The sequence below is a fragment of the Hyperoodon ampullatus genome (genome assembly GCF_949752795.1).
Source record: "Hyperoodon ampullatus genome assembly, chromosome: 1".
Taxonomy (NCBI): domain Eukaryota; kingdom Metazoa; phylum Chordata; class Mammalia; order Artiodactyla; family Ziphiidae; genus Hyperoodon; species Hyperoodon ampullatus.
Window position 1 is genome coordinate 196737595 of NC_136914.1, and position 12582 is coordinate 196750176.

General features: G+C 47.9%; 1 protein-coding gene across 1 annotated transcript in view; it reads right to left on the bottom strand.

Annotated features, from left to right (window-relative positions):
• Nucleotides 1–12582, bottom strand: part of SORBS1 (sorbin and SH3 domain containing 1) — a gene marked incomplete at both ends in the record, with an annotated part of 113437 nt that overhangs the window by 77578 nt on the left and 23277 nt on the right. Inside the window, 2 exons of the mRNA XM_079711869.1 lie at nt 5054–5083; nt 8871–9015. Of these exons, the coding sequence (XP_079567995.1) occupies nt 5054–5083; nt 8871–9015 (175 nt within the window). The remainder of the gene's footprint in view (nt 1–5053; nt 5084–8870; nt 9016–12582) is intronic.

The window sequence follows — 12582 nt, forward strand, 5'->3', positions numbered from 1 at the left end:
CAGGTAAGGGGAACAAAGCACAGAAAAGTTAAAGTAGCCTGCCTGAGGTCACACAGCAGCGCGTGGTCAAGCCAGGATTCGGCCTAGTGTCCACCTGACTCCAGCGGTCCTCTCTGAACCGCATCCTGTCTGGCCTCCCTCCAAGGTAGGACCAAGGTTTTGAGCCTGGGAGCCTGGCCTGATCCAAACAGAGAAGTCAGGAAAGGGAACTGGGCTGGGGAAGGCAGGGAGAGAAGGCTGCCTGCACTTAGACAGGGTAACTTTGAGGAGACAGTGAGACACTCAAGTAGAAGTGCCCCGGAGACCCTGAAGAAACATGAGAGTGAAGCCCAGGGAGAGGCCCCGGAAGAGGGTGATTTTGGAGCCATCAGCACAAAAGTGATGGCTGAAGGCAAGGAGATGGAAGAGGTCAGTGGAGGAGATGACAGCAGAGTCAAGGGCCGAAGTCATGCACGAAGGAATGTCACAGTTACAGGCTGAAAAGCAGGGGGAAAAAAAGGGTTCCCAGAAGCTTGCAGTTGTTGTTGGAGGGATAGGAGATGAACCGGAGAGGAACAAGTGAGGTGTCACTGAAACCAGAGAAGACAGAGTTCCAAGAAGTGGGATGGTAACGCGTCAGAGGAAAAAAAAAGAAATTGAAGCAGAGGAAGCGGCATTACCTTAGGCAAAAAAAAGTCACAGGATCTCTCTGAGGGAGAAAATTTCAGGAGGGGAGTGAGGGCAGATGCCAGATTGCAGGGGAAGGGATGAGTCTGTGGGCAGGAAGCAGGCAGTTAAGTAGGGAGGGAGGTCAGCACGGGAGGAAGGACTGTGTCAGATGGTCACCAGAGAGGCCAAAAGATTGGGGGGCAAAAGGGTTACACCGGGGAGACTAATGTCCTACCAGTGGAGCCCATGAGGTGAGACGGCAGGGGATGAAGATGTGCCCAGGCTATTAGTACGTGTCCGGGAAGGATCTGTTCATTGACTGAGGGAGAGGTTCTCATCTCTGAGAAAAGAAAACGTTCTGAGTGCTGGCTGGAGGACTAAACATTCCATGTTCCAGGGTACATGGAAAGCGGTGCCGAGGTCAGAGATGTCTGTGCGTGGAGGAGGGGTGTGGGAGCTGGGGAAACACTGCCGCCAGCGAGCTCAGGTTTACGACTTTCACAGACTGCTCAATGGAGTGGCTTTGCCCAGGTTTCAAACAAACTACTGAAATGAATACTCATTCTGGGACTGCAGAACAATTTCTAAACATTGTGTGCAAGACTCAGCTTCATGAGTGCTTCAGAAAACCCCATCACCGTTAAGTTGTTTTTTTTTTTTAAAGACATAGGGATTTTCCTTAATTAAAATGATTTCACACTGCTCTGATTTTTTTAATTTTTAATTTTTTATACAATTTTTAAAGGTTACGCTCCATTTACAGTTATTACAAAATATTGGCTATATTCCCCGTGTTGTATGATATACCCTTGTAGCCCATCTTACACCCAACAGGTTGTACTTCCCACCCCCCCACGCCCCCCCACTGGAAACCACTAGTGTGTTCTCTATATCTGTGAGTCTACTTCTTTTTTGTTTTATTCACTAGTTTGTTGTATCTCTGGCATCACCACCATAAGCTTTAAAAGATGTTAAGACCAGACTGGTTTTACGGGATGAGTTCTCAGGCTCCCACGAAATTCCAACAGGAGGCCAAGGATTTGGCAGGAACCTCGGGAGGGTGGGGGGATGTTGAGTTACCAGAGTCCCCCTTAACATGGCTGTGAACACTCCCCTCCCAACTGGAAAGGCCTTGCCTAAGTGTGATCAAGTTGCAGCAGGTGAGGCTGATTTCAAGCTGTCTCACCAAGTGCTTAGAGACGCTTGTAGTCCTCACGCTCTACTGTCATCTCTTCAGAGGAAGATCACAGATATGCCAACCTCAGCGTTTCCAGACCTAGAGTAATTCTTAAGAAATTGTTAGGGCAGGTGGCTCTAGCAGCCATCACTTAACTGCAAAACTCAGGCTGACAGTCCATGGATTTGTTCCCAAGCTGCCAGAGTTCTTTTGATCTACAAAAATTAGCCCTGAACTCTTTTACTTTAGAAGCCTATGATCATGTGATTTGTAATTGAGTGGGTTTCAATACACAGAGGGCTGAACTGCAGCCTCTAAAGAAGAAGTGTTTCTTTATATAGTGGAAACCCAAGGTGACACTTCATTGTACCATGCAGGTGATGGGGCCACCCTGTGACATCCCATGGGTTATGGTGAAGACTTGCTGCTATTTCTCACTAGGCAAATACATGACACCTTGGAGCATTTCCTTCTAGTTTTATACTGTGCTTTCAAAGGAAGGTCCTGGAAAGGGCCACTCAATAAAGGATGCTGCTGACAACCTGGACAGGGCATCTGTGTCTGTGGGAGGAGGGAAAGCATCCCTAGTCTTCACACCCAAAGCTTTGTGATTGAGGATCACAGCGCTGCTTACACTTCCCTCGGGGAAGGGAGGGGTGGCCTCTCCATACCCTATGCCAGCCCCTCTGTCCCAGCCCTTGTTTTCCTGTCTTCCCACCCAGGGGACAGGAGCTTCATGAGGCCAAATCCCATGCGGGTCTCATTCCTGGATGAATCTCATTAAGCATGAAGCCCCACAGAGGTTCAACAAAAAATCAGTTAGTGGGAGGGAGGCTGGTGGTCCTTCCAAGTCCCATCACCACTGGGGTGGGGGGAAAAGCCTTACGTTCTCTTACTCCAGAGCACAGACTAGAGCACCAGCCCCACCAGCCTTCTCTCCTTCAGGAGCTTCTGAACAAAATGGTGCTCTTCCTTTTTAAACAAAACTGCTTTTAGTGAGCACCTACTTTATGTCCCGCTCTATCAAATACCCTTAGTGGATCTGCACCAAAAGTGGAGGATGGAAGCGCTGGGCTTATTTTAAAGCGGAGGAAGTGGCCTGAGCCTGCCAGCATGATAGAGAAGCCCCGACATTCACACAGCACCTTCCAGTGTGCAAAGCACCCTCCTCCCTCTTCCCATCACAAATGATCCCTACAACGCCTCTTTGAGGCAGGGGCAAGGATTACATGCCTATTTCCCATACGAGGAAACTGGCTCAGTGAGGTGAAATCACTTACCCAGGGACAAACAGCTACTATAAGAGGGAAGAACCAGGACCAAACTCTGGGTCCCCTGACTTGTGTTGAGGTGCCTTTTCAAACACCCCAAAGCAGGAAGGCGCCCACAGGAGCGCCTTTTCAGAGCCGCCCTGTTCTCAGCAATCTGGGCTGGGGCCAGGGAATGAAGTGGGCTGGAGTGCGGCAGCTCCAGGAGGGGCAGCAAAGGGCACCTTGAGCTCAGCCAGGGCCTGTCCTGGTCCTGTGGCCAAGTCCTGGATAAAGTGGAGAGGGTGTGAGAATCCCATGTCCTCTCCACCAGGCTCTCCATGAATCACAAGGACAGCAGAGGGATGAAGGAACACAGAACTCACGGAGCAGTGGCTCAGAAAAATGGTGGCTTTTGCTGTCCACCGGATCAGGGGTCCTCAACCCCAGAGATCACGAGTACCGGCAAATGCACGTGTTTGCATGCATGTGGCTTTTTCTAGAGAATGAATCTACTGCCTTGCTTAGATTCTCCAAATGAGTCCATGACCAAAACAAAGTTACAAGCCATGATATCACACCATTAGCTGCTTGAGGGCAGCACAGTTCCCTGAAACAGCCCCAGAGCCTGGCTTGGTGCCTTACACAAAGTAGGCACTCAATAAAATGACAAGTGAGCCAACGGAGGCACCTACTGACAACAGTAGCTCGTTTCTATCAAGCACTTGAGTGCCAGTGCTCAGTGCTAAGCTGTTGACAAGCAGAACCCAGGAGGCACTAGTGCTTTCCCTATTTGGCAGATAAAAACTGATCTGTAGTTTAGATCATCAGTAACCTGCCTTAGGTCTCACCATCAGTAGGTGGGAGAACCAGGATTATGGCTACAGAAAGCCGGAAGGAAGTGGCCAAACATTCCCATTCCTGGGTTCCCTCCCCACCCCAACCTTGTTCCAATCCTGCACACTTTATCAGGGAGTGAGCCCTGATATCTGATTATATTTGCAGTCACTCCCCACCACTGTCGGCTCTTGATGAAACTTGCTATTCCAGTGCAGTCAGTACAGAGGGAAGCATCAGCATCGCTGGGGAGCTGGTTAGAAATTCAACTTCTGGGACTTCCCTGGTGGTCCAGTGGTTAAGAATCTGCCTTCCAATGCAGGGGACGTGGTTTTGATCCCTGGTCGGGGAACTAAGATCCCACATGCCATGGGGCAACTAAGCCCTGCGCCACTACTGAGCCTGCACACCACAAATAGAGAACCCTGGAGCCCACGCACTGCAACGAAGATCCTTCATGCCGCCACTAAGATGCAACATAGCCAAATAAATAAATATTTAAAAAAAGAAAAAAGAAATGCAACTTCTCGCCTATACCTATGAAATCCAAATCTCTGGAGGTGAGGCCCCGGAATCTGGGCTTTGGGGAGCTCTCCAGGAGGGTCTGATGCCAGCTCAAGTTCAAGAAGCTGTGCTCCCCAACCCTCTTCCAGGCACTGCTGGTCTGGAGGCTCTCCCCTTGGTCCATCATCCCAGGGTCATCTATTGGCATTTAGGTTTGCCACCCAAAAAGGAGAGAACTGATCCACATTTCCCAACCCCAGATTGTCACACCCTAGAAGAGACACAGAAGCAATAGGAAGGTGGCTTCTTCAATGACTCTGGCCAGGAGCACTCCATCCAAAGCATAGCTCCTTGTCCTTTTTATTCAGAATAGCCAGTTCTTACCGATCAAGGCACTTGTCACTGTCCCATGGGACACGTTTACTAGTTTGTACCACTACTGTGCCCCCACCAGCCTTCAAGTTCCAGGGAGGCAGGAACCATGCCTGTTTTTATCATCCTTGCAGCCAGCAATAAGCAGAGTTCCCAACACATCAGAGAAGCTCGCAAGACTTCACTGATTGAACACATCAGGTGGCGGACAGAAGATGGCTTTAGCAGGAACAGGTGTTAGTAATGTAAATAAATATTTCTCACCTACCTGAAAGGCTACTGAGTCGTTTCTGCTGTTCTGTGATAAAAAAACAAAAAATACACAGTGTAAGTGAGATTTACACAGACGTGGTAAGACCAAGAAGTCCTGGCATAACTCATTAGGATCCCCAAACCTGTGTCCTCACTGTCCTCTGGGCTTAGATGCTAAAATGCTGTGTAGCCCAGCTGAATACAAGGATAGTAATGTGGCTTCATCTGGGTGTGGTGTCTCCTGTCCTTCTCCCCCTAGATTTGTGCCAGGATTTGGGGAACAATCACTGTTTTCTGGTTGTTTACATCTTAAAGTGATCTGATCACTGAAGGAGGCCCTCAACTCCCCTGGTCTCAAGGGAGCAGGACCTTCTACACCCCAGTCTTGGTACCTTTTGAGGGAATGTAATCATAACCATGGCAGCTACCATCTGAGAGCTTGCTAAATGCCAGATATTGTTTTAAGAGCTTTCACATGTGTGAATGCTTTTAATCTTCACAGTAACTCTAGCAGGTAGGTCAGCACTGGCTGAGAGACCTCAGATAAGGGGCACAAACTACCCAAGATGACACTGAAAATCAGAGCTGCGTTCAGAACCTGGGTTCCCCAGGTTTCTTTCCAACTCTAATCACCAGGTCCCACTGGTTCCTTAACAGTGGGAGGTCCATTGGTTTCCCACCCTCCTGGGCAGTCTCGCAGTGGGGAGGCCAGCATCTCCTTTGGAGAGTTCTGTGCGTATGTGCTTTGGGATAAGCACAAAAATGACCTTTGCCTTCTACAGCTGCTAAATATAAAGCAGCCACATGTATAAAAATAGAACACTTGCCAGCCCATGGGTGCTGTCATCGTCCCCCTTGGCAGCATCCCCACCCTCCCTCCAGAGCCAGCGTGGCAAGAAGTAAACAGAGCAGCAGCGGAGCTCGCAGCCGGGGGAAGCCACCCTGTCTAGGTCAGACACGTGGGCAAGGTTCACACTAGCTGTGCCACAGAAGCCCAGCAGAGCCCTAGGCTCAGCTCTGCCAGCAACTTGCCAGATGGCACTGACCAACTACGTAACGTCTCAGCCTCAGTTTCCTTGTCTGTTAAATCAAAGTGCTCACTGGATCTATGGTACCCAAACGCTAGGCTCTCAGCTGGAGGCAAGGCCTTCCCTAGCAATCAAAAGCAAATTTATTCAATTGAAAAGATTATGTGGTATCGCGCTTCTGAGGTGCGGAACAGCCTTTCCTCCATAGAAAGAGATGCATGCAGTGTAGATCACAGTGGTTGTTTTTCAGGAGTGTTATTTAGCAAAAGTTAGAAATTAGCAATCCCAGGCTAGTCCCCAGACCGTTTCACGTGACCATGAGATCTAGACGTCTGGGACCGCGGAACTCCTGTCCTTCACGTGGTCCATGGACATGCCCTGCAAGCTTGTTGAAAAATGCAGAGCTTCTCCCTCATGCCTCCCCGCCAAAGCCCTCCTGAATGTGACTCCCAGCATGCTATACACACTGAAGACCAAGAACCACCCAGGCACTCTCTCAGTCCTGAGAGTTTTCCAGTTTAAATCCTCCTCGCCAGAGTGATCATAAGCCATCTGCCCTCAAACACATGTGGGACGGAAAGCTCCAGACAGAGGGGCAAGGCCTATGTTTACACAACTGTGAGGGGCAGGCCAGGTGCAGTGCCCCTCCGTTTGTTTGCAGTAGGGGGGCCTGGCCTGGGGAGACAGGGTTATTGTCACACTGTGCCCTGGGGCAGCCTAGGCAGGAACAAAGGGAACCTTTTTTAACGATGACTAAACTAGAATTCTAGAAGTGGAACAGAGTTATCACTCCCTCAGGAGACTTTGCAAGAGTTAAATTGTTTTCATGGGTACTTTTTGTGAGGCAAAGCAGGGCTGCCAGGCTGGGTAAATTCCAAAGCGAAGCCAAAAATGCCTGACCTAAAGTGGGTTGATGATTAGTGATCCAAAGCCGGTTGCACTAGGCATTTCCGTTCTCCCCAACTCTTCCCGCCTCCTTAAGGAGCGTTGGGGAAGCTACCTTTTAATTCCAAACAACAAAGGACTTGAACCCTTTCCTGAGGGATGTGTGATTCAGGCTGCACGATTCTGATGTTTAAGCCCAAAGGCAGGACTTGGACAAAAGAGAAAGGCAAGAACCAAAGGCATCTGAGAAAATAAGCAGACTCCATTTGTTCAGGGAAGAAGCAAAAGGAACTACAGGCACTTCTGTGCCCAAAAACGTCTCACTAGGTGCCATCAGAAGTAGCTGGCATTACACTTGACATTTCCCAAAAACCAAGTGGCCTTGGGAATAAACTGCCTTTCCTTCTGGGAACTAACTTGCTTTTTTTTGAGTGGGTTTTTTAAAAAGATGAGTCATAAAGAAGTTCATAGAGAACCAGAATTTCACTTTGTCCTGCATTATGGACACTTTCTGGGCAGAGAGAAAGCTACTGCCAGTAAGGGGGATGGCACCGCTGAAAGGAAAACGGGCTCTTATGTAGCTTAGTGTAGGGGGTGGGACCCTTCTATCTTTTGAAGAACATAGATTCATGGGTGAAAATTAATACGGGAACCACACAGAATGAAAAAAAATAAAATGACTAAAATAACTAAGATTTGAGTGGGATGACTGTGAGAGAAAATGTTTCATTCATCTGCTTTTCAAGTTTGGGGCAGGAAATAGAAAACTCCATTTAATACGGAAAACAATTAAAAATAGACTCCAGTCTCATCCTCATCCAAGTCCCTACAGAGAGGGAGGGGAGGGGAGGGGAGGAAAAGTATGAAGTACGCGAGCAGGGAGTCAAGAAAAGGAAGATTTGGTACCGAGCTTTGAGCTCTAAATAAAATAATTAAACCTCCACCGTTCTTTGAAATTCAGACTCAAGAGCCCTTTCTACACTAGGAAACTGCTTGGAGACTTTACAGTTCACACCGCAAAGGACTTTTGTGAAGGGGAAGTTTATTCCTCTATGGAATTTCAAAAAGGAAAACTTGGGACTTAGAATCATCTTCTGGGATTTTAAAGCAGAAGGGTCAACATATATCATTACTACCTCAACACGCTCCGTTTCCCCTATGACACCCCTTCAGAGAAAGGGAAGAACCAACCAGCAGCAGTCAGAGAAACTCTAGAAAACAAACATGAAAACCCTCAGCAGAGCTGTCGGGGGCCACCTAGGGTACAGGGCAAGAAGCCACACCAATGTCAAGTCCCCAGAGGGTGCCACTGAGGGAAAGCCCAGTGCAGTGACTTCTGGAGAGAATGAAGGCCATGAGTCACTAAGAAAAAGTTCAAAAGCCTCTGTTTTAGAGATACAAAAACATGTTTTCTATTCTAGAAAAGTTCCCAGCCAGTAGGTTTTCTTTTTTTTTTTTTAATTTTGGTGCTCAAAAGTTTACTTTCTAGAAAATTCATGTCACAGAACTACAGGACTTAGGACAGTAATTAAAAGAGGTATTACTGCACCTGGATTTTCCTAGCAGAGCCCTGACTAGAATTCTCATGACGGTAATTAAGGGGCAGATGTTTTCCTTTCTGTCTTTTCTTTCTTTTCGGAGCTCCCATCTGAAGAAAACTGAATAGCCAGGCTGTGGGACACACGTCACCTACTTACTTATTCAGACACCTGACCTCATGGCCAGACAGGGGCCTCTGTCTGCTGCTGTGATCTACTTTGTGGGTCGTGGGAGTGAGTAAACTGGGGCAGGTGGCCTTGGGGAAGGATGGGATTTGTAGAAAATGCTGTGCAATGGCAGAATTCTTGCCCCAGATGTCACAGGGCAGCTATGGCTGATTCCAGCCAGCTGGGGGCGGGGTGCTCCTCGCAGATCCCTTACCTCGATTGTGTTGCAGGAGCACAATAGTAGGATTGACAATTGTCGTGGACGGGTAGACAGACGATGGCTTGCTAACTGGTGCAAAGGTCTGGGAATCAGTTCCAACGTGCGATGAAGAAACTTCATTTAGTAGAGGACTTGAGTCCTGAAAAGAAAACCAGCGTTGTCACTCACTGCAACTCCGTGAAACCAAGAGGTACCGCTTTTTAAAAAGAAGAGATTTAAAGCTTTACAAGGACCTTAATTATAAAAAGAAATGTAACCAGTGAGACATATTAATTCCAGTTAGGTAAGTTTAATCTGGAATGTTTATTCTCTTTGTTGGGATTAGTAAGGGGAGAGAAGGAAGGTGACTGTTACTCGAAGTCTCAGCAACGTCATTCATTATTTTCATCTGGTCATAACTGTGGCTCAATCCGGTTACTGAAAAAGCAAATTCGAAGAAGCGTAACATGCAAAACTCATGCAATCCCCAATGCAATCTGAGAACAAAAGGTGGTTTAATTGGGGAAAGTCAGGAAAATTTAGTACTTGTTTAGAGCAACACGAGACATTGTGAGGACGAGAAGCCATTGACGTAAGAACAGGGAAGAGTTAAGTACTGGAGCTCTTGGAAAAGCTACTCTTACCTACACCACTGAACGACCCTACTAGCACTCACTTCTGAGATCTGGACATTATCTTGTCGTACTGTGACATTTTCTCACTCTAATATTGACTGACAAAGATCTCTGAAGTAAAGACTTATGAAAATCCTGACTTTGAAATCCCGAGGTGTCTGCCAGAAATACCAATAAAATTATTACTACTAACATTATAATCTGCATGATGAGAATAATAGCAGTCTTTTTAAAGACATGAAAATAGGACCTTAAAACATAGTAAAGATATGTAGACAGTTTCCTCTATCATGCCTATAAATTTTGCAAAGTTTCTATTTTGAAGTTTACACACCCCAAAGCCAGAATGTCACTCCCAAAAGGTTTGAAGAACAAGACTGATAGTTACCTTCTAGATAAAAGTGTAGCTCAAAGCAGTCAGTGTGCTCCACCAGAGACCAACTGCTCTGTAAGTACCTGCAGGACAAGGGCTATGCCTCCCTTCCTCCTCTCCCCCCTGCACCTAGCACAATGCCCTGCAGACCACGGGTGCTCAGTAAATGCCACATGGTTGACAGGAGCTGTCTACCAGCAAAGGTGTCTCTGAACAACCTCTGTAGCAAGAGAACACGTGCCCACCAAAAGAGAGGATGTGAGTGTCCGGACCCGGGACAGCTCCTGACACATAGTAGGAGCTTCCTTTAAAAACACCGGCTTGGGGCTTCCCTGGTGGCGCAGTGGTTGAGAGTCCGCCTGCCGATGCAGGGGAAACGGGTTCGTGCCCCGGTCTGGGAAGATCCCACATGCCGTGGAGCGGCTGGGCCCGTGAGCCATGGCCGCTGGGCCTGTGCGTCCAGAGCCTGTGCTCCGCAACGGGAGAGGCCACAACAGTGAGAGGCCCACATACCGCAAAAAAACAAACAAACAAACAAACAAAAACACCGCTTGGGGCTTCCCTGGTGGCGCAGTGGTTGAGAGTCTGCCTGCCGATGCAGGGGACACGGGTTCGTGCCCCGGTCCAGGAAGATCTCACATGCCACGGAGCGGCTGGGCCCGTGAGCCATGGCCGCTGGGCCTGCGCGTCCGGAGCCTGTGCTCTGCGACAGGAGAGGCCACAACAGTGAGAGGCCCGCGTACCGCAAAAAAAATAAAAAATAAAATAAAAACACAGCTTGGTCAGCTCACCTCTTCTGAAAGTGCCCTAACGTCACAGCTGTTAGTTATGAGTGGCAGCTCAGTTTAGTAAATAAAACCTTTCCCTAAGACTCGAGAGGCACAATATGATCTTGTTCAAAAAGTGCCTCATCTCAATTTTTTCTTTTGTATAGTGGAAAAACAATTACACTTTTCCTAATTTACTTCCAAAGTGATGTAATAAAGATAACTCTGCCATGATGCACCCAAGAAACACAAAAAATCAGGCATACAGCTCCTTAAAGTACAAATGCCAGGATGGATCATGTGAACATTAAGCATCTCACAAATTTTACTCTGGCATAAATCTTATTTCTGGAACATCACAGAAATAGCTATTGGCTAAAAGAACCTGGATCAATTCACATGAATTTTCTTCCCTCTTACTCTCCAATCACTGCAGATGGAGCAGATATCAACTTGTGGCTTGGCCACCATCCACAGGGGCTCCTGTTCCTCTTGACAATTCTCACTCACTGCAGGAATCCAACCAGTTTCCTTTTTCACCTCTTACTCTGTTTGTACCCAGGGCCAAACCAGAAGTTATCAGGCCAAAGGAAGTCCTCCGGGGAAGTCAGTATACCAGGCTGACCAAACAGGTTTGAGAAATTGAGGACACTGTCCCAACTAATCTGTCCTGGCACACATGAGACAAACTCAATATGAAAATCTAGATCTATGCAAATGACAAAGTGTAGGGTACACAAGAAAGCTACTCATGATATACTAGTGCACTAAAAATAAGATTTGCTTTACATCCTGCTCCAGAGAAACATTCTGTGCCTGTACTCTCCAAAACAAGAGTGGCTTCTAAATGCACCTATAAATTGAGCTGGGGTGAGGAGAATGCATCAGCGAACAATCTAGCACTTTCCTCCAACAGGGCTGAGTGGAAAAGCTCAAAGCTAGGATATCCAAAGCCCCTGGGCCACATTTGGCCAGGTCCTCACCTAGCCGTGATGGGCTGTATCTAGAGATCAGAGAAGAGGACCCTGCCCGGATGTAGCCTTTCCCAGCTTTGGCGTGCCTGATATCTCACTGTAATTTCTCTTACAAGTCAAAAAACAAGTTTCCTTCCTGCTTTCTGTGTGACTGGCTTCAGTTTAATGAGCCACTGGAGCCAGTTTTGTAGGCATACCTCTTTCCGCAGAGGGATGTCAATGAACGTTTAATTCCAGCAGCCAACTGCATGACCCACTAGGTTGCTACATTTTAAAATGTGAGTCCACAGATCCTCAGTGTCAGAATCCCCCAGGATGCCTGTTACCAAATCTCAGTCCTCGGCCCCTCCCCAGACCCACTCAATCAGAAAATCAAGGAGTATAAACTCAGAGGATACCATGTACGTTACACTTGAGCACCAAGACACCACTCAGATAAATCCTGTTCACAGCTGTGCCCACAGAATCTAGCAGGAAAACTAGAACGTGGCAGGAACTCAATGATGAACTGCTACTTAGTCAGCCACTTATTTTTGAGGAGCTCTGGTCCATTTGCTAGGGCAACCCTCAGCCCCAAAGCTAACAGCTACTGGGCACTCTCTGCGTGCCAGGCCCTGTATCAGAAACTTCGGCGTACTCAGTTCCACTGCACACACAGCCCCGACAGATCCGTGCGTCCCCATTTTACGACTCACGCTGAGGTTCTTGCGGTCTCTCAGCTCCCAGGGCTCCTGAGGGGAGAACAGACAGAGCCCTTTGACTTGGCCTTTCCTCTAAAGCACTTGGGCTTTCCCATTACGATGGGGACTCGTCCCTAGCAGGACAGGACCCGAAGTGTCGGGACACTCTAACTTCCCATGACCACTGGGGCAGGTACTGTTTTGCCTCAAAAGCCCCTGGCAGCCACCCTGCAGGGGCCCCAGCAATTTTCTGCCTTTTGAGGAAACAGTGTTAATGCTTGTACCAGGCTTGTATATC